The following is a 27,173-nucleotide window of genomic DNA, read 5'->3' as shown; positions in this document are numbered from 1 at the left end:
GGAATTTTCTGGGGGGACCAGCAGGCGGGATCGGTGGCAGGTCGGGTGGGAAATTTAATTTGTTTGACAGCGGGTCAGGACCCCCCTGTCAACCCGCCGCAACGCACATTTCGTGCGCGTGTGATCTCCAATCAGACCCGCAGCGGCAGGCGACCCAATTAAACCAATAATTGGGTTGTTGACAGACCCTTAATAATGCTATTAACCTTACCTTTTAACTTTAACTGCTCACCCACGGGATCCGCGCTGCTCGGGGACCACGTCTGTGAACCTGAGGTGGGACTTGAATGGCCATTGCTCCAGCTGGTTACTTGACAGTTTCAAGTGTACCATAAAAGCTCCCACCTGACAGATCATCTCTTTTCTCAGCCACAAGCTGTTTCTCAGTCCATTTCCAGCACAGATTCTGCAGGCTTTCCACTTTCCACTCGCCATCCACTCTTACCTGATTGGAAGAACTCTCTCACCATTGACACAATGCTTCTATTATTTCTACTTCACCTGCTATCTATTCCCTCAACACGGGTGCCCTTTATAATGTCTCACCTTGGTCCTCAGAATCCGACCACAATCAGCCCCAGCGCCAGACACACCAGCAGCACCAACAACAACAGCAACCTTCTCCGCAATCAGCTGATGCTGCACAGGACAGAGGGCATCAGCACCAGACCACATTGCTGCCAGGGATGGTCTTACCATGGCCAGATTTACTTCACTTGACGCTGTACAACTTGGCTGCCACATGATGCGCCAGGTTGGCACCACCCCGCACCAACACAACCCCACACCAACAACATAAAGCATCCCTACAATGTTCAAGACATTCCTTTCACACTCATCACCATTGCAGGGGGTACCATTATGTCTCATCATTCACTGCAACTCACTAAGCCACTTCCAAAGGTGCACACAAATCTGTCCAAGAATAAAATAAAAGTTACAATGTTTGACAGCACATTAACAGAAACTCCACATGAACATTGGCTAAAACACACAAGTGCCTACCCTTGTGTGTTGTTAGTTGGTATGATTGCACTGGTGTGAGTGTGAGGGGTGGCTAGTGAGATGGGGATGTGATAATATAGATAGAGAGAGGGATGGGTGGAGGTGCAAGGTAAGTTGGTGTGAGTAAGGATGTGCAGGAGTAGGGTAGGGAAGGCAGAGTGATGGGTATGTGATGAGAGACACAGGAGAATGAAGGTGAGTGTGGCTTTGTATTAATGTTTCGTGATCTAATGAGATCATTTAAAGTTTTGCACCATTGCGTCCAGGTCCTCCTGACCACATCTCTGCTTGTGACCTCCTCTGCAATGTGCAGCCAGGCTGTGTTGGTCTCCTGGGGAGGCCTATTCCGCCCATGGGAAGGGAAGAGGACCCCACTGCGTGCTGTGACTCCCTCCATTATGGAGAACTGGGTGCAGCCCTGCACCTTTGTGCAGTCATTGTCAGTGTTTGCAGCACTTCAATGCTGTAGAACACTGACAACACAAACACCAAAAGTAAGGTGGCCATGGTCCCTTTAAGTAAACCGGCTGATGACATGTCATGAATGATGTCACCAGATCCACTTCCTCTAATTGGGCTGGGAAACGCGCTGGGCGGGCTTAACAAGCCCTATCAACATAAATTCATTTTCCAGAGCGGGATGGAGCCAACAGCGGGGCCACGACCTGCCACTGACATTGCCCGCACCGGACCTGCCGAGGTAAGCAAAACCCTGGCCATTGTGATAGATTTTCCTGTTTCTGCAGCTGAGCATATTGGATCACTGGGTTGCAGCACCTGGAAAATTAGGTAGACTCCTTTACACGCTTGCAATCCTCCCACTCAGTTTTCCTTCATATGCTGCGCCCAGGCGATCCAGTATACCCAGGTGCAGGAACAGGAAAATCTTTCCCAATATATTTTACAAAATGATGCATATTGGGAAAGTTGTACATCATTTGTGAGTATCACGACTTAATCATTTAGGCCGTGATGCTGGACCCATTTACGCCAGCTCGGTTTGGAAGAAAAAATGACAGCTGCCTCACTTCCGCCCATGTGGCAGCTGCCATTTTGGGCAGGTCGGCGGTGCTGCCGTTGCCTGCGCTCGCTCCAGATATTTAGATGAGCCAGATCGTGACATCCAGTTGGCGTGCAATGCTGAATTGACGCACGATCTGGGATTTTGGACATCTCCGCTCCTTTTAACATCCTCTCCAAAGTACGCACGGGAGAACATGCGTGCAGCAATACGACGGACCCCCTACCAGCGCTTCTTAAAGAGACGCATGCAACTTTCTGGTAAGTTTTGATTTTTGCTTTTGTACTGGTTTCTGTACATTTCATTGAAGTAGTGGCTTGGTGTAATACATTTAAAAAGTTATTAAAGTGTGCAGGGAGTGCTGCTGGATGTTTGCAAGGCTTTGGCTCTTAAAGGAAGGCATCTGAGAACACCACTTGCTCCCAGTGCTGGGGGCTCTGGTTGCAGTCCCCCTTGGACTGCAGCATGACATGGAGATGGAGCAGAGGCAAAGGGAGGAGGAGGAGAAAGAGGAAGAAGTGGAAGCAGAAGAGGAGGAATGAAGGAGGCAACCCAGACAGCCCCTTTCTGGCTGGGATATCCAGGATCTAATCATTTGCCTGTGATACCAGTGTACAGAACCCCAACCCCTTTCAACATTTGCCCCACACCTTACCTTCCCACTGTTACTGACCATCACAGCGTCCTCTTGGCCACAATGCTACAATAAAAGCTACCACAAAACAAACATTGCCTCGCACATATGTTCCTTTAATGATGTTCTGAATTTATGTGTTTCCCTTTCTGGCCTTTAAAAGAGGTAATGAAGATGACAGCCAACATATACCAGGTCAGAATTGGGTATCGAGGCCATGAGTTTGAAGAGACTGGGGAGAGGACATCCAGAAGCTATTGCAACATGTACAGCTGAGAAACTACGGGATGCCACCTGGGCAAAAAAAGTCTGCAGGAAGATGGCACCTGAGACTGCATCAGGTTATAAGGCGGGGGCGGGGAACAGGCAAGAGGCCTGAGGCTCACAAGTAATGTGGAGGCAGCACTGAGGCTGGAGCAGAGCAGGGACTGAAGCCAAATGTTGCAGCAGGGAAGGGAGCAACGTCTGAATCTGTATCAGGGAAGAAGTGGACACAAGCTATGAAGTGGGGGGGGCGGGGGGGAGTCTAATGTTGTCCTCTTTATGTTTGGGAATCGGAAAAGCATTGTGATGTCTGAGTTTGGAGTACACGGGGTATTGCTGTAGAGTGGAATTGGCTGTTTTCAGTGGGCACAAGTGCTTACTCAGTCTCAGGAACAGCAAATCATCTGACATCCTGAAGGCTGAGCCTGCTGCTTGTAAAAATAAGATGGAAAAGCAGGAGGATCATCATTAAAGAAATCAGCTGATCTGCCTGACCTGCTGCTGAGTGAGCATGTGTGCCTGCTTAAAAGTCATGGCCCTAGTTTGACGTAGCTCTCTGCTGTGTCCCTGACTTAGTAGACCTGGTGCTGAGGCTGAGAGAAGGGGTGGCACCGTGTTGAGGTACAGAAGGGAGATTGAAATGTGTAACAGAATTGCAGGCATAGAAGCAAGGTCCAAGAGCGAGGGTGAGACAGCAGAAGATCTGGAACTGAGCGAGAGGTTGACACTAGAGGATAAGATGCAGACTAAGGCTCACGCCATATATCTGTTAGGCCAAATTACCTGTTTCTTTGCTATAAAATTCTATGTAATATGTTGAAGTGAGGAATGAGGACTATCTTGGTAGCTGAATTTTATTTGTATCCACTCTGTTCATCCCTGCTGATGGTCTTCTGCCACATATTCCACTTCATCATTTGACAGCCTTGCCAATGAAATACATTGGTCCAATCAGCAAACACTTAACTACGCACAATCACTACAGACACAGAGACATGAACATACATAGTCATATGATCACCACAAACACAAAAAATATAGTTATTATGTAGATTGTGACTTCACATCATCAATTCAATGTTATGATTTTTATTTCAATTTTACATTAGGACAGTCACCATTTATCACAGTTGTAATTATGGCTGAAATATACTGTTTTATTTAGGTTACTTGCATCAGGCCTCGTGCTTCCTGTTGAATGTGAAATTGATTGTCATTGTGAATCAGCATAATTATGCCAATATTGAAGTGTACAGTATTGCCGGTTGTACTTCCAGCTGTAGAATTATCGGTGTATGTGTTACATAGTATTACATAGTATTTATAGCACAGAAAAAGGCCATTCGGCCCAACTGGTCCATGCCAGTGTTTATGCTCCACACGAGCCTCCTCCCATCCTACTTCATCTAACCCCATCAACAAATCCTTCTATTCCTTTCTCCCTCACGTACTTATCTAGCTTCCCATTAAATGCATCATTGAGGGAGAGCTGGGTGTCATTGGCATGCATAGGGTCATCTCCCAATGTAATTCAGGTATTTAAATTCCTTTAAAATTGAGATTAAACTTCATTGACTTTCCAAGGAGTTGCAAAGTGTATGTACTTACCTGAGCCATTTAGCAAGGCTTTAGGATCTTGAAATTATGATGGGTGAATATTAACATGCAATGTTTAACCTATTTGTATGAAATTACTTTGTCTACTGTTTTAACAAAAGTATTAACCTGTTTAAAATAGACATTGAAACAATCTCTCAGCATCTACCCTGTCAATCCCCCTCAGACTCTTATATGTTTCAATGAGATCACCACTCATTCTTCTAAACTCCAGAGAGTATAGGCCCAATCTACTCAATCTCTTCTCATAGGACAACCTTCTCATCCCAGGAATCAATCTAGTGAACCTTCGTTGCACCGCCTCCAAGGCAAGTATATCCTTCCTCAGATAAGGAGACCAAAACTGTGCACAGTACTCCAGGTGTGGTCTCACCAAAGCCCTGTACAATTGTAGCAAGACTTCTTTACTTTTGTACTCCAACCCCCTTTCAATAAATCGTTGCTGGGTCAAAATCCTGGAACTTCCTCCCTAACAGCACTGTTGGGAGTACCTTCACCACACGGGCTGCAGCGGTTCAAGAAGGCGGCTCACCACCACCTTAGTAGGAAGAATAGAGAAACAGAATATTTTTAAATGGTGAGAAATTATTAAATGTTGGTGTTCAGAGATTTCCCCACATTAAACTTCCCCACATTATACCTCATCTGCCACCTTACTGCCCACTCACTTAATGGGGGTGATTTTGCCAATGGGGGTGTGTTGGAGGCGGGACTGCTGCTTGTCAGGTTTTAGTCCCGCCTCCATCGACTTGTGGCCAGCCCATGCTATTTTCCCTTGATTGACCTTGTTGAGCCCGCCCAGCGGGCTTAGCAGGCCAATTAAGGGGAAGCCGGTTACAAAGAATGTCAGCGTATGACGTTTCATTTGTCAAAAATTTTTGACTGATGAATTGTCATCGTTTGACAGCTTTGAGAAGCTGTCAAACACTGACATTCTCTGTTGTTTGGTGAGTTCTTGTACTCAAGACTCACCAAACCTATTTTCTGAGCAGAAAGCAGATGGCTGTTACATCGGAGAATACAGCAGCCATTCTGTCATCTCTGCCATTGAGATGTCGGAGCCTCTAGATCCCCAATGATTGAAGCCTGCAGGAAGAAACAAAGGTAAGTAAACTTTTTCTAACACTTTTCACTCACCTCACATACTTACCTCTCCACACTTGCACCCATCATTCACCTCCACAGCGCACTTTTGGACCCCTCCAACCCCCGCAGACTCTCTGCTCGCCTCGCTGACCCTGGCGGGGTTTCCCGACGTCGGGAAACCTGCACCTCTGCTGGAAAAATGGGGATAATCCTCTTAACTGCCTGTTAACTGCCTGTTAACTACCTGTTAACTGGCAGTTAAGTGGCTGTAAGCCCCTTCCCGCCTCCAGGAGACGGGACCCAGCGCGGGTCGGGTACCTGCCTCCTGAGAAGATGGCACGGAGGCGGGTTGGGGGCGGGATGGGTACCCGCACCCAGATTCTGCCATTTTCCCAGCAGTCCCGCCTCCAAACCCGCCTCCCCAAGGCTGGCAAAATCGCCCCCAACCTGTCTATGTCCCTTTGCAGGCTCTTTGGGGTTGATTTTGTCGAACCTGTCGGGAAGAAGGCGGGACTTCCCCTTTCAGGTTTCTGACCCGCCTACTTAGACGTCCGGCCAATCCGCGCGATTTTCCCTTGATTGACCTTGTTGAGCCCGCCCAGCGGGCTCAGCAGGCCAATTAAGGGCCACCCGGCAACAGGTGACGTCACAGACTGAAATTTCATCTGTCAAGATTTCTGACAGATGAAATATCAGTGTTTTACAGCTGTTTGAAGCTGTCAAACACTAACAGTCTGATTCCTAAGATGAGTCCTTCTGCGCAAACTCATTTAGAAATCTCAGCAGCACTAAAAGCTGAAGCCTGTCACTTTTGACAGATCGCAGCCGTTCAGCTTTCAGTTCCGGCTGGGTGCTGTGCTCCTGACGGCTGCAGGAAGAAAGGCTGTTCAGGTAAGTCAAGGTAAGTAAAAGTTCTGTACACTCTTTAGACACACCAAACACACTTACCTTTACACTCATGCACCCATCACTCACCTGAGCGCCGACATCGCGACCCCTCCAACTCATTCAACCCGACGGCCCGCTGCTCTACCTGGCGTGGTTTGGAGCCGTCGGGAAACCCACACGAAACCCCTCAAAATAGGGATTAGGCTAAAAACTGCCTGTTAACTACTTGTTAACAGGCAGTTAATTGGCACTAATCCCTTCCTGCCTGGTTTCGGCGGGTCCCAGTGTGGCACCTTATTGAATGCCTTTTCAAAATCCAAATATACTACATCCACTGGTTCCCCTTTATCTACCCTGCTGGTTACATCCTCAAAAAACTCTAATAAATTTGTTAAAGATGTGTTCCCTTTCATAAAACCATGTTGACCCTACCTAATCATATTACGATTTTCTAAATGCCCAGTTATCACTTCCTTAATAATAGATTCCAGCATTTTCCTGACAACTGATGTCAGGCTAACTGGCCTGTAGTTCCCTGTTTTTTCTCTTTTTTCTTGAATAACGGGTTTACATTTTCTACCTTCCAATCCGCTGGGACTGTTCTAGAATCTAGGGAATTTGGAAGATCACAACCAATTTAAAACCCTAGGATGTCAGCCATCAGATCCAGGGGATTTGTTGGCTTTTAGTCCCATTAGTTTCTCAAGTACTTCTCCTCTACTGGACTTAATTACTTTAAATTCCTCCCTCTCATTAGCCCTTGGTTCCCCACTATTTTTGGTCTGCTTTTTGTGTCTTCTACTGTGAGGACAGATACAAAATATTTGTTTAAAGTCTCTGGCATTTCCTTATTCTCCATTATAATTTCTCCTTTCTCAGCATCTAAGGCGACCAGTGCTTACTTTTGCTAATCTCTTCCTTTTTACACACTTGTAGAAGCTGTTATGTTCTAATAAATTTTGTTGTAGGTCTGTATTTGAATAGTTTGTGCTCCTGCATAATTCTGTTTCACATACATGAATGCCAACAAATATTTCTCTCTTGGGAAAATGAAATTTTACAGCATCTTGGTCAAGGAAGTCAGAAAATGCTCATGGATTTTTCTCCCAGTCCACCAGACAATCTATTAAGTAACATTAATTATACAATTAAGACTTAAGGACAAACAATTGGATCTGATCAGCCAAAAAGTAGCAATTAAGTATTGACAATACAATACTTCCTCTACAATACACCCATTTAGTAAATCTATAATTGAGCAACAACAATGGAAAACATGTTTTCTTTCAAATTGTTAATTTCCAAAATGCATTTTGAATCAAAATGTTTGTTTCTTTCTAAATATATGTTGTTTGCATTTGTGTTCTCATCAAAAGTTCAGATAAAAGTTTGTTCACTTTTCAATTTGTAAAATTAGCAAGTTAAAATTACGTTCTGTAGATATAAGATGTAATGTCATGAAAATGTCACCAATTATTGATTGCAGCAATGCTGTTCAATACAGCATTCTATCTAAATAGGCAACTCTGTAATTATCAGTGCAAATAATGAGTATTACTGTTTTTAGCTTGGGTGATATTTAATGCCCACATACGAGAGTCGATTTTCTTCACTTGGTGTAAGTCATGTCTGAAGGGATAAGAACTGGTGCTCATGTGGCCTGAATTGTAAATTGCTAATATTAAATTTCTTGAACCAACTCATTTATCATAATATAGTTTACAGACCTAGTTGCCGATTAGAGCAAGTGTGGGGAGCACACTAGTGGTGGAAACAGAAAATGGAGCTTAAGTGAAATTTGAAGGGCTGGGAAGTCTCAGAAGGCCATTAGCATTGACTTTGCCAAGGTTGAAGGAGCAAGGGATTAATAAAGTGAAGAGAAAGAAAACCTGAAGTGCAGCCTTGAGGCTGCAGCTTATTGATCCTGTCACAAGATATATAAGCCTTCTGGTGCTCGTGAGTAACAGCTGGACTTCTGGCAGAGGGAGGGGGTGGGTGGAGGAGAGAGATTTGGAGCAGGACTCGGAAACACCAAAGCTCTGCCACTTCTACGGTGCCTCGTAAATGCTATGAAAGTGGGGGCGGGTGAAAGAAACGCCTGCCTTCACAATGGCAAATATACGCAAATAACAGGATGATGTCATCCATCAGAAGCCCTGTAATTTCTACTAGCTCCACACATAATTTGAGTTGCCAGGATCGGTTGCAGAAACCGACAGTGGCTGATTTCACAAGCTCTGACTGTGCAGAAATTTCACCTCATATCTCAGCTTTGGATGGAGCAATTTAGAATTTTTTTGTACTGTGCTAATAAGAAAGGATTCTACAAGCTGCATTTCAGCAGTTTCGGGCTGTTTCCCCCCCACCCCCCACCCATTCTTTCATTATGCCATTACTGTGGGGTTCACTATGAGCATTCTCATATATGCCCTTATTATGGATGCAGAACAAGAGCATGATAAAGAGGAAATGAGATAGGCACACAGGATAAGATGTAGAGATTCATGTATCTCTGGTAAACAGGATCGAGTGCAAACCAATATGGTGGGTATATTGTGTTTAATCAGAGTTTAGGACGGGATATAACACACTAGTAATACAGCAAAAACATACGACCGTGACAAGCAGCTTGTACCGGACCCGATCAGACAGACGGCTGGCATGCGTGAACAGTTCTCTGGCTTCTAGCCGCTCTCTCTCTCTCTCTCTCTCTCTCTCTCTCTCTCTAGAGCCTTCGATGGTGAGCAAGGGATCACTCTCAAAAGAGCGTTCGACCAGCCCAACTTCTCTTTTTAACTTCTGTTCGGCTCTCCCTTCCACAGTCTGTGTGCAAGCCCTTGGGGTGTCACTTTTTATTCTCTTTTTAGGGGTGGGCCTGAGGCCAAGTTATTGACAAGACCATTTAACCTATGGAGGTTACTCCAAAACTACTTCAACCAATGACAGCTCAAGTTCTTTGTCTTGGTTCTTGGATGAAAACCCTCCCCAAAAGAGAGTCTCATTACTTCATCCAATTTAACTTTCTTGTTTTTTACATTTTGAAGGTTCCTCCATTGGAATCCACCTTATCTCTTTTGACTCTATACTCCTTAACCCAGCAAGTACAAGGCCCAGCCTTGTCCTTCTTAATCATGGCCGCAGCCAGAGCTGTTGCACATTAACCAGTCGCTAGCTCACCATTCTGACCTTCGCAAGTATGGTCTATGATTTCCTCCCTTTTTCTGCTGTGAACTTTTCTCTGAGAACTTTTACATTCCCATGAATTATGGTTTTGCACTGCTTTCAGTGTTCAATAGCTGTTGCTTTATACTTTTTTTTCCCTTTCAAAAATACATAGCAACTTGCAGCTGCTTGGGCTCTCTCACCTTCATCTAACAAATGGCCCATTCTAAGATGGATACCTTAGCCTCCTCAAATTCCTTTCATTCTATGTCTTTTCCTAATTAACTTTTAACTATCTTCACAAGCAGTTCTGCTAAACAAACTCCAAATTCTATCTGTGGAGATTATAATACTGTATGGCTATTAGTAATAATGGAAGAAACATAGGTTGGGCCTTCACTGGCCAAATTAAAGATACATTAACAAAGTCAAAACCCTAATTTACAAACAACAGATAACTAGCCTGGCAGGACCATCCTATGGGCCCCCGTGTGGAATGTTTATGTTTCACCTAATCTAACTGATTAAAAACACTGTCTCAACTTCTAATGCAAGCTTTCCAGGAAAACGAAACTTATCATTTAAACACAGTATTATTCGTGTAGCCATATACATTTTTAGGCACCCCTAGTTTCTAACAAAGATGACCGACTAGAAAGTGCCCTCTACCAGAATCTATAAACTATTCCTCTCTTTCAAAGATGTAGCAGAAAGGTCTGCTTAAGGAGGTTATGTTTCAGTTAGGAGGCTTTGCAGAAACTCTGTCCTCTTGCAACCATACCTTCAAACATGGACGGCATTAGAATTCCCAGAACTTTCTAAATTGCAAGGAATTCCACTGTCTTATTTTTCAGATGGTATGTGACCAGCAGCATAAGACCTATGTACATAAGAGCCAAATTTTCAGGAAACTGCCATGACATCTTCATTCTTCAGAACTTCAGCATCCTTCCTCTGCTCCAGGGTGAAGGAGAAGTCTGGCAGCCTTGACAAAGGCTATACCTTGCTGCCCTAGCTAATGATGCCTGTCCATATGCCCTCCACTGATGTGGAGGAACTGTATATTGAGACCCATGCCAAGTCTCGTATCATTGTGGAGCACACCATAAGCATTGATAAAGGGCCTTCCAGTGGAGATCTCAGAAGAGCAAGGGGAGCCAGTTGTGAGTACTCAGCAGCCACTTGACCAAAAGCAGCAGGAAGTAGGAGCAGAGGAGGCCCTGGAATCTGAGGGGAAAATATTAAACAATATCTAACAAACATCAAAACTAAAGTAGAATAATGTGGATGTTGGAAATCTGAAATAAAAGCAGAAAAAGCTGGAAACACTCAACAGGTCAAGCAGCATCTGTGGAGAGAGAAACAGAGTGAGCTTTCATCAGAACTAGGAGACGTTAGAGAGTAACCGCTTTTAAGCAAGCACAGAGCCAGGGGAAAGTGGGGCAGGGAAAGAACAAAAGGGAATTTCCAGTCTCCATGTATGGTGGAGGGCAGGAGTAATTAAATGACAAAAATAATGAAGGTGCAAGGCAAAAAGGAGGTGATGATGAGACAAGTATAGAAACAAAAGATTGATCCACAGGAGGTGTAAATGGTTACAGCAGAATAGCAGAGGGAGGGAAATATGGAAAATCTGGCAAAGAGGAGAAGGCTCCTATGGCCCAGGAATGTGGTGGTAAAAAGACTGGTAGACCCCATTAAGCAGTTATTACTACAATGAAGTGGCTTTTTGTCATGTTCAGTTAAATATAACCTACAGAATCTTACTTCAAACACTTTATTATGGTTATGTTTATGTTAATGTATTACAAGCCAAATGTATGTTGAATGTTTAAATGTCTTAATCTAAATGTACACTCTCGGGAGCCGCAAGCCTACATTTCGTTGTACTGCACTTGTGCACTAACAATAACAATAAAGTTGATTATGATTAATTTTATGTTTCTAGAAGTACTAGTGTTGATCACTTTGTTATTTTTTTACATCAGAAATCACGGAGCAGTTTGAGTTTAGAGGCATACTCAACAGAGCAAAAAAAGAAAGTGTGTCAGTGTTTAATGGAGAACATTATCAAACAGAAGCAAGAACAAAGATCAGCAGTAACTGAAACAATGAGCAAGGTAAGATTTTTTTCTTGCACAGGTGCAACAGAATTTTGCTGAAGTTATAAGTATACTTTTTGCAGAGGTTACTTGTTTATGTTCTTACCTTCTAGTTTTTCTATTAATTGAAAGGTCTAAGTTTGTTCACTTATAGCCAGACAATTGTGCAAGAAATGCAAACAACAGCAAATGAAAGGGAATGTTACACAGCCAATAGCTTTATAAAATGGAATGCTGTAACTGAAAGGCTCATGATGACAAATAGGGTTTATCCCATCAAAATAATTTTGTTTCTATAATTTGCCAACACTGTCAAAAAAACACTATCAAAAGTAACTTGACTATTTTGTGCTTGTTTCCTGACTGGGAGTGCAACCTGTTTTGGCATATTTTGGTCTTGTGTCAAAATTTTAAAATCTAATTGAAACAAATACACAGTATTGCCTTTTATAGGGAAACTGACATTTATTGTAATTAAAACTGCAATTACACTGTAACATCAACACCAAGAGGTTCTATTCAGAAGCTGCAGAGTAGATTCAGAGTCAGAGTCCAACCTACATTTCGTTGTACTGCACTTGTGCACTAACAATGACAATAAAAGTTGATTTGATTTGATTTGATTTGAGGGAGGAAAGGTGAGACACAGTCCTTCAGGAAGTCACTCTGTTTCACTCCAGGGTCAGATTGGGCCATAACTTTGGAGTTATACTAGAGTGTTCGCATCAGTGCCATTTTGCTGAATTGTAAATTTGGCCGAAATTATTAATGTTAGTTTCATTAAAGGACAGATAACTTTCCTAACTCAACGTGCATAGATGGAAATAAGTTGTCATGAAAATAAATTGGAAAGTAATAGATTATTATTTGTAATTTGAGTTGACTTTTGAGAAAATGAAATTTTATATGATTGTAATCAATATGTGCACACAGTATGTATACTACTTTGCTAATTTTCAGGAAACATTTGTAGGTATGCATTAATTTAGTCATCTGATACTGCTAACAGAGTCAAAAGTAAATAGTCTGTTTGCTTCTATGTCATGTATACCTATTAGCATTTAGAAGACCAGAATGATAAACTCTCAATGTTCTGTTTACCAGTGAAAAATAGCTTTATTCTATTGGACTGTCCACATACCATAGATATCTAAATTCAGAATTATTCCTGTCACTGTTTTGTGAATCCTCTTTACTATGGTAATAGATTAATCACTTTTGGGGTGGGGTGAACACTAGCCGTGCATTTTTTTTCCAATAGCAAAGTATAGAGATTGAAGCTGAGCTAATTTTCACTTTATAAGTGCACTGGAGAAGAGGGTAATAATTTAAACAATTCCAAATGGCCCAAGTTCACTAGGAGGTTGATTTGCTCATCCTGTTTGCTAAGTATCATTCTCCAGTCTGCTACCCCATGAAAAGTAATAATCTTTTTATCTTGAAGTGGATGCATATATTCAGCCAAAATTCAGTAAAAATCACAGCTTACATGTCCCAGGATGTGTTGCAGTGAAAATAATAACTGAGAAAAGTCAGAGATTCTTAAGAAAAAGAATGTTCAGAAATTCTTAAAAACATCATTGGGGAATTAGAATTCTTTTCACTATGCTTCTCTGAGCACCTTAGGACATTAAGGCGTTATATAAATTCAAGTTATTGTTGTTGGTTGGCCCAGTAGGTTATCACTTCTGGGACCTGGGTTTGAATTCAGTCCACACTGATGAGTTGAGAATTACTCCCTCTGCTAAATGCAATGAAATGAATTTGTGCAGTTGCAAGCTAGTACGTATCAGACATGAAGTTGGCAATTGCACTTGGGGGATATAAAGTTGTTTTTATTATTGAGGAAAATGGAAAAATCACACTGGTGGTGGTCGACAAAAGAGGTGAGAGATAATGTGAACTAAAGGAAAGAGCATACAAATGTGTCAAGAATAGTGTAGATCCAGGGGACTGGGATCGATATAAAGAACAGCAATGGAAGACAAAAAAGATAGTAAGAGCTACAAAAAGGAATACGAAAAGAAACTTACGAGGGATATCAAGATTAACACAAAAAGTTTATCCAATTATATTAGAAGAAAAAGGGTAATCAAAGATAATGTGGGCCCTTTAAAAACAGATGTGGGTAATATCGCAAATGAAAATAAGGAAATGGCAGACTTGTTGAATAATTACTGCGTCAGTCTTCATAGTAGAAGAAGAGATAATATACCTGGCGTCAGGGAAACTATTATGAATCGAGGACTGGAACTCAAGTTAACATAAGCAAGAAGGCAGTATCTATATATATAAATCGGTACTTCTGTCATTCTGTCTATCTGTCTATCTGTCTGTCTGTCATCGCGTGTGTGTTGCGGGTATGCACTCGAAAGTTACAGGGCGTACCTACGCGCGCGTTACCTCCAAAGAAAGCTTACGCTTCCGAGACGGTTTTAAGCGTATTTACGTTTCGGCCGGGCTAAAATTGCGCCCGCGGTATCCCAAAAACCTTCAACATTCCGCTCATTAGCATCTCATTATCCGCTCATTAGCGACAGAGTGACCTCGAGCTCGACCAATCGTACGCCGGGTTGCTGGCGTGTGCCGCCGGGCCAATCGGTGCGTGTGTGGCCGGGCTTTATCGTTCTGAACCGAGGTGAGTCGCCGCCATCTTGATTCCAAACTTTTCCTTTCTTTTTCCCGCTTTCTGCGTCTTAAAAAAAACGTTGCTTTTAAAACACATATTGTTTTTAAAAAAAATGATTTAGAAAGTAATTAACTTATCTAATCTCATTAATTTTCCTACCTTTCCCCGTTTTTCCAGGTAGGCCTAGAAGCCTCGGCGTCTCCTCCGCACCCACGCCCGAGCTAGGCACCTCCCGGCCCCACTCGAAGGCTGGAGGGCCGAGCCTCAGCCCAGCGCCGCTAGGGTGCGCGCGCAGCAGGAGCTGGGACGCGCTGTCTCTCTCTGGCTGGCCGGGGGGCGGGGCTTGCTGAGCGTCCAGCGTTACCCTGGCAACCGGGCCCGCCGGACGTCTCCCACAGCCGCAATCGGCGGTCTTCACCTCGGGGGGGGCCGCGACCCTCGGGCGGGGGGTGGGGGGCCGCGCGCGCAGCAGGAGCAGCTGAGACGCGGCGTCTCTCTCTCTGGCTTGGTCAGCGTCACGGTTACTCTGGCAACTGGGCCCGCCGGCCGAGAGAGACGCCGCGTCTCAGCTCCTGCTGCGCGCGCAATCGGCGGTCTTCACCTCGGGGGGGGGGGGGCGACCGGCGGGGGGCGCACGCAATCGGCGGTCTTCACCTCGGGGGGCGACCCTCGGGGGGGGGGGTGCCCCCCGCCCTCCCTCCCCTCCCTCTCCCCCCCTTTTCCCCCCGCCCTCCCCCCCTCCCTTCCCCCCCTGCCCTCCCTTCCCCCCCTCCCTCCCTTCCTCCCCCCCGCCCTCCCTTCTCCCCCCTCCCTCCCTTCCCCGCCCTCCCCCTCCCTCCCCCCCACCCTCCATTCAGGAATTGTCCCTTTAGTTTGGAAAATTGCAAATGTAACTCCATTATTTAAGAAAGGTGAGCTAGAGAAACAGGAATTTATAGACCTGTTAGTCTAACATCTGTTGTGGGGAAATTATTGGAATCTAAAATTAAGGACAGAGTGACTGATCACTTAGAGAAATTTGAGCTGATTAGAGAGAGCCAACATGGATTTATAAAGGATAGGTCATGTCTAACGAACCTAATTGAATATTTTGAGGAAGTAACTAAAGTAGTAGACGGGAATGTCTGCGGATGTAGTTTAGATGAACTTCCAGAAGGCAGTCGATTAGGTTCCACCTAAGAGACTATAAGCTAAAATTAAAGCTCATGGAATTGAAGGCAAATTATTGACCTGGTTAGGAGATTGGTTAGGCGATAGAAGACAGAGTAGGGATAATGGGTATGTGCTCAAATTGGAAGGCACTGACTGGGGCCTCATCTATTCACTATATTTATTAATGACGTAGATAACACAATAGATAGCCGTATATCCAAGTTTTCCGATGACTCAAGATTGGTGGCATAGTAAATGGTGTAGATGGGAGCATAACATTACAAAGAGACATTGATAGATTAAGTGAGTGGGTGAAACTATTGCAGATGGATTTCAATGCAGGTAAGTGTGAGATCACCCATTTTGGACCAAAAAAGGGTAGATCTGAGTTTTTTAAATGGTGAAAAGCTAGGAACAGTGGTGGTCTAAGGAGATTTAGGGGTCCATGTACACAGATCACTAAAATGTAGCAGTCAGGTACAAAAAAGAATTTAAAAAGCTGATGAAATGTTAGCCTTTATAACTAGAGGGCTAGAATATAAAGGGGAGGAAGTTTTTCTACAGCTATATAAAGCCCTGGTTAGACCACATCTGGAGTACTGTGCAGTCTGGGCACCGCACCTTAGAAAGGATATATTGACCTTGGAAGGAGTGCAGCACAGATTCACCAGGGCTCCAAGGGTTAGATTATGAGGAGAGATTACATAAACTTGGCTTGTATTCTCTGGAATATAAAAGGTTAAGGGGTGATTTGATTGAGGTTTTGGGGATTTTGAAAGAAATTGATAGGGTAGAGAGAAACCTTTTCAGCTGGTGGGGGAGTCCAGGACAAGGGGGACATAACCTTAAAATCGGAGCCAGGCTATTCAGGAGAGAAGTTAGGAAACACTGACTCAGGCAAAGGGTGGTAGAAGTGTGGAACTCTCCCACAAAAAGCATTAGCTGCTAGCTCAATTCATAATTTTAAATCGGAGAGCGATTTATTTTTGCTAGCCAAGGGTATTAAGTGATATGGAGCCAAGGTGGGTGGATGGAGTTAGGATACAGATCAGCCATGATCTCATTCAGTGGTGGAATGGGCTTGAGGGGCTGAATGGCCTACTCCTGTTTCAATGTTTCCTTCCATCCAAATATTGAGGCTCTTGGTTTCAGCCTCGGTAGATTACATAGAGTCAGGGTTGTGTCAGTAACCCCACTTAATATGACATAGGTGCAGGAGTAGGCCACTTGACCCATCGAGACTTTAACCATTTAGCCGTGGTAGCCTGCATCCTTATAGCCCAAAATCCCAGCCTTTTTCTCCCGTTTGTTTATTTTCTATGAAAGGGCAGGGGAGTGAAACTAATTGGCTATCTCTTTCAAAGAGCAAGCACGATGGGCTGAAGGGCCTCCTGTGCTGTAGCATTCTATGACTATGGGTAGCGCTGCTGAGATTGTTGGGGTAGCATAAAGGGAGCTTCACTCTGCAATTGGCTTTGCTGTACTTGATCTGGGAGTGGTTACTGCTGATGGTAACTTCTTGTTTTCCTAAGTCTGACATCCCTTTTCCTGATCATATTAAAAAATGATCAAATACCTTTGGCAGATGAAAACTGACAAGCAAATCTGACTCAAAAAGCAAAAGTGATATCTAAGAGGAAAAGGAGGGGAATTTTGTGGGGGTCAACGGGCGCAATCGGTGGAGGGTCGGCTGGGAAAATGTATTTTTTGACAGCGGGTCAGGACCCCGCTGTCAACCTGCCACCACGCGCCTTTCCCAAATGTCGGGTCTGTCAGCGCTGAGCAGACCTGACACGCGGCGGGGGAGGCAATTCAGGTCATTATGACCTTGTTAACAGAGGATTAAAAACTACTTTCAGCTCACCTTCAGAGTTTACCAAGTCGCCCACAGGGTCTACGCTGCTCGGGGATCACATCAGGTAAGCAGGGCGGAAGTTGAATGGCCATAGAATGATCTCATTACTTGACAGCTGCAAACGTGCTATAAAAGCTCCCATCTCACAGCTGTTTACTTTCCAAGCTCAGAAGCTGTTGCTTACTGCATTTGGAAGACAGATTGAGTTTTATGCAGGTTGCAACTGTTTGGAGCAAACTCTATCCAGTGTCACCTCATTGGAACAACCTCTCTCCATTGGCAGATTGCTTTTGTCATCTCAAGTTCACCTGCAGTCTATTACATCAGAATGGGTACAGTTTATACTGTCTCACCTTGGTCCTCAGAATCCCACCACAATCAGCCCCAACACCAGCAGGACCAGGCACACCAGCAGCACCAACAACACCACCAACCTTCTTTGCAATCAACTGATGCTGCACAGGACACAGAGCATCAGCACCCGACCACATTGCGGCCCAGTACGCCAGGGATGGCCTCACCATGGCCAGATTTACTTCACTTGACACTGTACACCCTGGCTGCCACATGATGCGCCAGGTTGGCACCACCCCACACCAACACCATAAAGCATCCCTACAATGTCCAAGCCATTCCTTTCACACTCACCACCATTGCGGGGGGTACCGTTATGGCTCGCCATTCACTGCAACTCACTAAGCCACTTCCAAAGGTTCACACAAATCTGTCCAAGAATGCAAAGTGTTGAAAATAAAGATTTCAGTGTTTGACAACACATTAACAGAAACTTCACATGAACATTGGCTAAAACACACAAGTGCTTACCCTTGTGTGTTGTTAGTTGGTATGATTGGACTAGGATGAGGGTGAGTGTGAGGGGTGGCTAGTGATATGGGGAAGTGATAACGTAGATGGAGAGGGATGGGTGGAGGTGCAAGGTAAGTTGGTGTGAGTAAAGATGTGCCTGAGTAGGGTAGGGAAGGCAGAGTGATGGGGATGTGATGAGTGACACATGAGGATGAGGTTGAGTGTGGCTTTGCAGTAACGTTTCATGATCTACTGAGATTATTGAAAGGTTTGCGCCACTACAGCTTGGTCCTCCCGACGACATCCCTGCTTGTGTCCTCCTGTTCAATGTGCAACCAGGCTGCGTTGATCTCCTGGGGAGGTCTCTTCCGCCTATTGAAAGGGAAGAGAACCTCCCTGCGTGCTGTGACTCCCTCCATAAGCATATGGAGGGAGTCATGGGGGACCCTGAGTGCAGGCATGCACCTCTGTGCAGTGCTTGACATTGTTTGCAGCACCTCAATGCTGTAGAACACTGACGGCACAAATGTCAAAATTAATTTGTGCGTGGTCCCTTTAAGGAAACCAGTCGATGATGCGTCATCGAATGATGTCATCAGATCCATTTCCTTCAGTTGGCCGGCAAACGCGCTGGGCGGCCTTAATAAGCCCAATCAGGGGGAAATCATTTTAGACAGCGGGCTGGAGCCAGCTGCAAGGCCGAGACCTGCCACCGACGTCGCCTGCTACAGACCCGCCGAGGTTGGTAAAATCCAGGCCAAAGATATTGGGAACTTCAAACAGATGTTGCAATGAATTAACTTATTCAGCTGAGGGTTAACCAAGCATTTTAACAGGTTGTAAAAACTTGTGAAAGACTGAGCTGGAGAATAGAGCTTTGCAAGTTGTGGTTTAGTGAAGCAGATGACAGTGGATGATAAATGTTGCCTTGCTGCTCAGTGACAATGATTGATCCGCTATAGTAGGTTGAGTTCTTCTACATAAGGAATCCTTATTAATGTACAGATAACAGCAAAAATGGGCCTTTAATTTCCAAGAATTAATGGAAATGGAGCATGGTAAGTAATTTTACTCATGAAGTTAGTAAATAAAAATCATTATGATGTTGGCTGACCGGTTTCTCATCAATAAATTTAATAAATGCTCTGTAGAATATGAATAATTGGAACAAAAAAATTACAAAAAATTGGAAAGGAAACAAATGCATGCTGCAATTCGACCAGTCAGAACACAGTGCAGTGTTGATTTAAAAACCTAAGGAAAACACCGCTTTGAAATTGAAAATGCGTAGTAATCTTAATGATGCATATTTATCGTAATATGATGCTCTGTGCATGAAAAAGAAAATGGAGTCTAATACAATGTGCTTTGCTAATAATACCAACAACAACAACAAATTTGCCTGAAAATAAAGTTTAAAATGTCCTAATGCTATAATTTAAAAATAAATATCCTTATGGTCAATTTTTGTCTTGATGAAACATCAAAGCATTTGTGGAATAATTAATATCAGATGCAAAATAGATTATAAAAATGCTAAACTTTATGTAGCAGAATATGTTTGTAGCAGGGATGCGTTCAAGATTAAGTAGCAAGCTCAAAGAGACAGAATTAAACAATTATGAATTATTTCACTTATTAGATATTTATTCCTTTAAATTGTTTTTCCTAGTGTACAGATAAAATATTTATTCTACTTCTGACATTAATTTTATATAGAGTTAATAGTACCAAAGCATAATAAGTGATCAACCGTGACTCACTTCACCCCTATCCCTGAGAATTTTCTCTTATTACTATAGGCAATATCCTCCTATGTAGGAATGAATGATGGAATGTATTCTTTGGTTCTCATTTCCATTGTAATTTTCCAAGATTTTTGACAAACATTCTGGAATCACCATACCGATAAATGGAAATAAAACAGGTTATATGTTAACACTAGCAGAGATGGTGACAGTTAGGCTCATAGTTGATAGAATTTGTGAGTGCTGCAGTTTCCAACATAGTGATACCAAATTTTTATAAACATCTGGAGGCAGATTTTGAGGTGTCCCACCTGGCAAAAGCTGGGCGGTAGCGCCTCGTAAATGACTTACCACCCCATTTCTAGCATTGCTGTGGCCACTGCAGTCTTCCCTCGGGCCTACTGCTAGGCAACTCGGGCGGTCACCAGAGCGGTAGGCCCATTTAAAATGCAAATCAGTGTCTTATGAGGTTGGGAACCAGATGCAAAGCATTACAGAAGTAAGGAATAACAATAAAATGACGTTGTACAACTTTCCTGTCGCCCCGAGATGAGCAATGAGTCCCTGTTACTTGGCTGCGCCTGGGAACCTTTATATAATTTATAAAATTTGTTCTTTGGTCATAACAATTTTTCTCTGCTCTAATACTTAAAATGGTTATTGGGATCATATATTGAGACTTATTTAAGCAGTCTAATACTCTTGGTTCAGTGCCAAAAACCCCAACTTGTGGTGGAGCTCTAAAATTAATAACACATTTTTATTCATATGTCAAAATCAATATATAGTATAGCTTCCACTGTTGTTATTACCAATAAAAATTACAGCCAATGGTAGCAGTAAACCCAGTGATCTTTTCCATACTGGTCCCTCCCACTTCCCAATAAATTATGTGTTGAAAATGCAACTCAACACAAATGTAATACTCTTTAAGTGGTTCTTTTTGTGACATTAGTATTTTGAAGTGCCAGCAAATGCTGGTGCATTTTAAATATTAAAGGTTGCATGACATAAGATGAAGTTTCACAAGATTTAATACACTGGTTTATTTCACCTATTAAAAGCAGGTTGCAGCTGTGACTTGCAATGAAGAGACTGTTCTACAAATGAGTAGAAACTACTGAATTGCAAGTTCTTTGTATTCAGGACCTTGATGGGTGGGGGGCGGGGGGGGGGGCAGGGTGTAGCATGCTCAGTTTTTCAGTATTAAGTAATCCTTGTGTAAGCCAAGCAATGTCCTTAAAGAACCTAGAATAATAAATTAAAACTTGAACAAAATAGCTTGCATTAAAAATAAATGTAGAATTGTAGGAGTCGCTGGAAATCAACAAACTGCGAGACTTTCGTAGCAGCAAAGAAAAACGCATGTTCCTTTTATTAACTCTCCGCATAGACTGAGGGACTCGGCCTCGTCGCAGGGCTACAACGTCATCACACAATCGACAACTCTTAAAGGGACCCTGCCCCGATAACCCAACCAAGTTCCGTACATAACGTGGAGCGATAACAACATTGGCTACACATAGTGAATTGTGTTACTGTCCCTATGTGGTCTCCGCCACAAAATAGATAAATACTGAATGCATTTGTATCTTTTAGTATAATCAGATTTACTTTATGCATCAAAAGCAGCTAGAATGTTTCTGATGGATTGATGAATTTAAACTGAGTGAAAAAAGGTGTGATGATTTTTACTTAATAGAAATAGTTCAATAAAACAGATTCATATTGGGACTCCATGACATTATCTTGGCACATTGTTAAGTGGAATTGCTCAAGTTGAATTGAATACTGTCAATAAAGCACTCTAAGTGCAGAATTCAGTTCCATAGTGCAGTGTTCAGTTCCATTCGCAGCTCCTCAGACAATGAAGCAATCTATGCCCGCATGCAGCAAGACCTGGACGACATTCAGGTTTGGGCTGATAAGTGGCAAGTAACATTCGCGCCACACAAGTGCCAAGCAATGACTATCTCCAACAAGTGAGCATCTAACCACCGCCCCATGACATTCAACAGCATTACCATCACTGAATCCCCCAACATCAACATCCTGGGGGTCACCATTGACCAGAAACTTAACTGGACCAGTCACACAAATAATGTGGCTACAAGAGCAGGTCAGAGGCGGGGTATTCTGCGGCGATTGTCTCACCTCCTGACTCCCCAAAGCCTTTCCACCATCTACAAGGCACAAGTCAGGAGTGTGATGGAATACTCTCCACTTGCCTGGATGAGTGCAGCTCCAACCACACTGAAGAAGCTCAACACCATCCAGGACAAAGCAGCCCGCTTGATTGGCACCCCATCCACCACCTTAAACATTCACTCACTCCACCACCGGTGCACCGTGGCTGCAGTGTGTACCATCTACAAGATGTACTGCAGCAACTCACCTAGACTTCTTTGACAGCACCTCCCAAACCCAGGACCTCTACCACCTAGAACGACAAGGGCTGCAGGCTCATGGGAACATCATCGCCTCCAAGTTCCCCTCCAAGTCACACACCATCCTGACTTGGAAATTTATTGCCGTTCCTTCATAGTCGCTGGGTCAAAATCCTGGAACTCCCTCCCTAACAGCACTATGGGAGTACCTACACCACATGGACTGCAGCGGTTCAAGAAGGCGGCTCACCACCACCTTCTCAAGGGCAATTAGGGATGGGCAATAACCAACAACGCCCATGTCCCAGAAATGAATTAAAAGCTATCCCATAGCTAAAGGGATGAATAATATATATTAAAAAAAAAGAATTCTATGTTTTTTGCTTAAATTTTCATACTGGTAAAATTACATGGGGGGAGAATTTGTAATATTGGCCCGAATTTTGTGGTCAACGGCAAACAAACGGCGCTAACTGTATATTACACTTACACTTGCCCACAGCCTTTCTGTGGACTTTTGCACTGTGACTTGCAGTAATTAGAGAGCCAAAACAGCACGGCGCCCTCTGCAGGCGATTTGGGACCTGTGAGAACAGGGTAGCAATGGTGTGTCTCCATAACCAATCAGTTTGAAGAATCTTTACTGCGACAAAAAGAGTCTAAACCCAGAAAGTGTAAGTTAGATTAGCCCAAATTTTGCGGTCAGCGGCGAGGGGGCGGTGCTTGCCAATGACCTCGTAAAAAGCTGCATACAAAGATTTAGCGGTCTCGAGAGCATAGATTTCCTCTATTCCGACGTCACTTTGAATTTGCTGCCATTTATATGGGGATCTGTGGTGTCCAGCAACAGGGCAGGCAGCAGGCAGGCTGGTCAACCAATCAGATTGATGAATTCTCACAGACACCTTGGGCGTGATCTTGCCAGCCCTGGGGAGGTGGGTATGGAGGCAGGACTGCCGGGAAAATGGCACAATTTGTGGGTGGGTGCCCAACCTGCCTCCGTGTGCCATCTTGCCAGGAGGTGGGTAGCTGTCCCGCGCCGGATCCCGTCTCCTTGGAGGCAGGAAGCGATTACAGCCACTTAACTGCCTGTTAACAGGTAGTTAACAGGCAGAAAATAGGTTTATCACCATTTTTCCCACACAAGTGCAGGCTTCCTGTAGGCTCTGAACCCCGCCAGGGTCACCGAGGCGAGGCGGGGGTCGGAGGGCTGCAATGGTATGCTGTGAAGGTAAGTGATGGGTGCAAGTGTGGCGAGGTGAGTATCTGAGGTAAGTGCAAAGTGTTAGAAAAAGTGTACTTACCTTTGTTTCTTCCTGCAGGCTTCAGTCGGTGGGTACGCGGAGAGTCTCGTACCTCCGTGGTAGAGATGACAGATGGCCGTTGTATTCTCCAATGCAACAACCATCTCATTTCTGCAAAAGAAAGAGGTTTGATGAGGTCTTGAATTTAAGACCTCATCAAACTACAGAGAATGTCACTGTTTGACAGCTTCACAGAGCTGTCAAACGATGACAACTCATCTGTCAAAAATTTTTGACAGATGAAATGTCATACATTGACGTTCTCTGCAACCGGCTTTCCCTTAATTGGCCTGCTAAGCCCGCTGGGCGGGCTTAACAAGGTCAATCAAGGGAAAATAGCGTGGGTTGGCCAGAGGTTGATGGAGGCGGGACTGAAACCCGACAAGTGGGAGTCCCGCCTCCAAAAGCTCCCCATTGGCAAAATCGCCCCCCAAAGCTGGAAGTAAAAAGCACAGAATATAATTCACATTTTAATCATTGTAGCAAAAGTGAAATAAAGTTTGGGACATACATATGGTATTAAGGGAGAAGTTTCAAAAGATAAAATAAAAATTAATTTTTATTATTTTAAAAATCATGTAATTTTTAAATGTTCTTCTGAGAGAATGAGACTCCACACTTGTAAAATTCATTTTTTAGGGCCAGAGAGGTTGTTCAGCAGTAATTATGACTTAGTACACCATTAAAAACTCAATTACTCCCGATTGAACATGGCTTCACATTTTCCTTGGCCCCCTCCTATTTCTCATCATTGTTACCTCTAGACTTGACTATTCCAACACACTCCTGGCTGGCCTCCCACATTCTACCCTACGTAAACTTGAGGTCATCCAAAACTCGACTGCCCGTGTCCTAACTCGCACCAAGTCCAACTCACTCATCACCCCTGTGCTCGCTGGCCTACATTGGCTTCCGGTTAAGCAACGCCTCGATTTCAAAATTCTCATCCTTGTTTTTAAATCCCTCCATGGACTCGCCCCTTCCTATCTCGTAATCTCCTTCAGCCCCACAACCCCCTGAGATATCTGCGCTCCTCTAATTCTGCCCTCTTGAGCATCCCTGATTATAATTGCTCAACCATTGATGTCCATGCCTTCTGCCTAGGCCCTAAGCTCTGAAATTCCCTGCCTAAACCTCTCCGCCTCTCTACCTCTCTTTCCTCCTTTAAGACACTCCTTAAAACCTACCTCTTTGACCAAGCTTTTAGTCACCTGCCCTAATTTCTCCTTATGTGGCTCGATGTCAAATTTTTTGTCTTCTAATACTCCTGTGAAGCGCCTTGGGACATTTTACTATGTTAAAGGTGCTATGTAAATACAAGTTGTTGTTTACAGTGAGAATAGTGCGTAAAAAGTTGAAGTTCATGTCAAATCAATGATTCTGTGTTGATTGCATCTGCGAAGACTGCAACAGCTCTTCCTGTAGAGGAGCAGGGTATCACTGACAGCAACTTCCAGATTTCCACGTTTAACTGCAAATGTTTAGACGCCAGAAGTTGCTGACAGTTTTACACAGTAATGACGGCGAGCACTGACAGTTTTGCCGTCATTACAACCGCAGATTCCAGCCAATGTTTAATTCAATGCCAAATCATGTACAGAAAGCTAAATAAAGAGAGGGGAAGAACGATGGGATTAAGAGAGTGATAAATGAGACAGAAAGAAAAAGTTTAAAAAAATTAAATCTCCAACAATAATTAAAATCTGAAGGAATGAGACTCCACACTTTTAAAAGTAAATTTCCAGTGCCAGAGAGGTTATTTGGCAGTAATTAAGATTTATCACAATGTTAAAAATTCACTTACACTTGAATGGACAAGCTGTAACTTTTTCTGGCATGTTTAGTGGGCATGTAGTGGGTAGGTACAGCAACTTCACGCCCTTCATGTATTTGAACGCTGAGATGCTGCCATAGCAAAGCAACTGGAGGAGCAGGACAACTCGGACAGCAACTTCCTGATTTCCGCATTTAACTGCGCATGTGGGGACACCGGAAGTTGCTGTCCGATTTACTGCATAATAACAGTGAGCGCTGAAGGGCCTCACCATTATTCTTACTGCAAAATCCGGGCCATTGTTGTTTTTGCTTGTGACATTGTTGTGACTCATATAACTTTAAGCACAGAAAATATAGTGAGAACAGACTTGAGTCTGGTATTGAAAGTTAAGAGTTAAGAATAAAATAAATATAAGAGGTTATACTTTCCTGTCTGATATACCTATCAATTCATCCAATGAAAAGCGACGAGTTAAGAAAGTAACTATAGGTTTTTATTGGCTAAATAACAGAGCCCACCCTCGTGGGTGATCGGATACAACAAGGAGGAATGCCAGCCAGTCGACTACCTTTATACCTGGGCAGGTAGGTGGAGTCATGGGCGGAGTCAGCAGTGGTCAGCCCAGGTATAGCAGCGTGACAAGAGGCGACCTTGTATAGTGATACAACAGTGTGAACAGTGATAACCATAGAGTAACGATATAACAGTGATAACTATAGTGTAACGATAGTGAACGATAAAAGTGGTTTACCACATTCACCCCTTGTTTAGATTTGAGTCCGGCGGGGTGAAGTGTACTACCAGTTCTGGTATGTCAGTCTGTCCGGAGGCCTCGTAAGCCTTTCTGATCGTCGCAGCGGCGGTGTTGCATTATCCGGTGTTAATGCTGGTGTCTGCGTGGTCGGCGAAGGCTCGTGGGGTTCCGGCATGCCGTCTACCTGGGCTGGAATTGGGGGGGTGGTGGGGGGGGGTGAAGGTGGTGTCTCCGGAGTGCCCGAGGGTGCAAGGTCTCGTAAGGAGACTGTGTCCTCCCGCCCGTCTGGGTATGCCACATAGGCGTACTGGGGGTTGGCGTGCAGGAGGTCCACCCTCTCGACCAGGGGGTCCGTTTTATGGGCCCTCACGTGCTTTCGCAGCAAGACGGGCCCCGGAGAGGTCAGCCAGGTTGGTAGCGTGGTTCCCGTAGTCGACTTCCTGGGGAAAGCAAACATTCGTTCATGGGGGGTGGCATTGATGGCAGTGCAAAGTAGTGACCGGGCGGAATGCAGCGCTGCCGGGAGGACTTCCTGCCAGCGGGAGGTTGGGAGGCCCTTAGACTTTAAGGCTAAGAGGACGGCCTTCCATACCGTCGCGTTCTCTCTTTCCACCTGGCCGTTCCCTCGGGGGTTGTAGCTGGTGGTCCTGCTTGCAGCAAGACCTCTCGCTAGTCGGAACTGACGGAGTTCCTTGCTCATGAAGGAGGAGCCCCGGTCACTATGTATATAGTTTGGGAACCCGAACAAGGCGAAGAGGTCGTTCAGGCATTTAATGACCGTGGTACTGGTCATGTCTGGGCAGGGGAAGGCAAAGGGGAAACGGGAGTACTCATCAACAATGTTGAGGAAGTACACATTACGGTCAGAGGACGGGAGGGGCCCCTTAAAGTCGATACTCAGGCGCTCGAAGGGGCGGGTGGCCTTGATCAGGCTTGCTCTGTCCGGCCTAAAGAAGTGCGGTTTGCACTCGGCACAGGTCT

At 44.3% G+C, this 27,173-nt stretch overlaps 1 protein-coding gene across 5 annotated transcripts in view; it reads left to right on the top strand.

Annotated features, from left to right (window-relative positions):
* Window positions 1-27,173, top strand: part of LOC147101798 (regulator of G protein signaling 3-like) — a 311,192-nt gene that overhangs the window by 173,313 nt on the left and 110,706 nt on the right. For all 5 annotated transcript variants that reach the window (XM_085965760.1, XM_085965756.1, XM_085965757.1 and 2 more), the window contains exon 18: window positions 11,666-11,797. In XM_085965760.1, the coding sequence (XP_085821886.1) occupies window positions 11,666-11,797 (132 nt within the window). The remainder of the gene's footprint in view (window positions 1-11,665; window positions 11,798-27,173) is intronic.

Source organism: Somniosus microcephalus, chromosome 23, assembly GCF_052327205.1.
Source record: "Somniosus microcephalus isolate GS21.2 chromosome 23, FLI_Smic_1.0, whole genome shotgun sequence".
Taxonomy (NCBI): domain Eukaryota; kingdom Metazoa; phylum Chordata; class Chondrichthyes; order Squaliformes; family Somniosidae; genus Somniosus; species Somniosus microcephalus.
The sequence above is the reverse complement of the archived record's forward strand: the minus strand, read 5'-3'. Positions and strand labels throughout refer to the sequence as shown.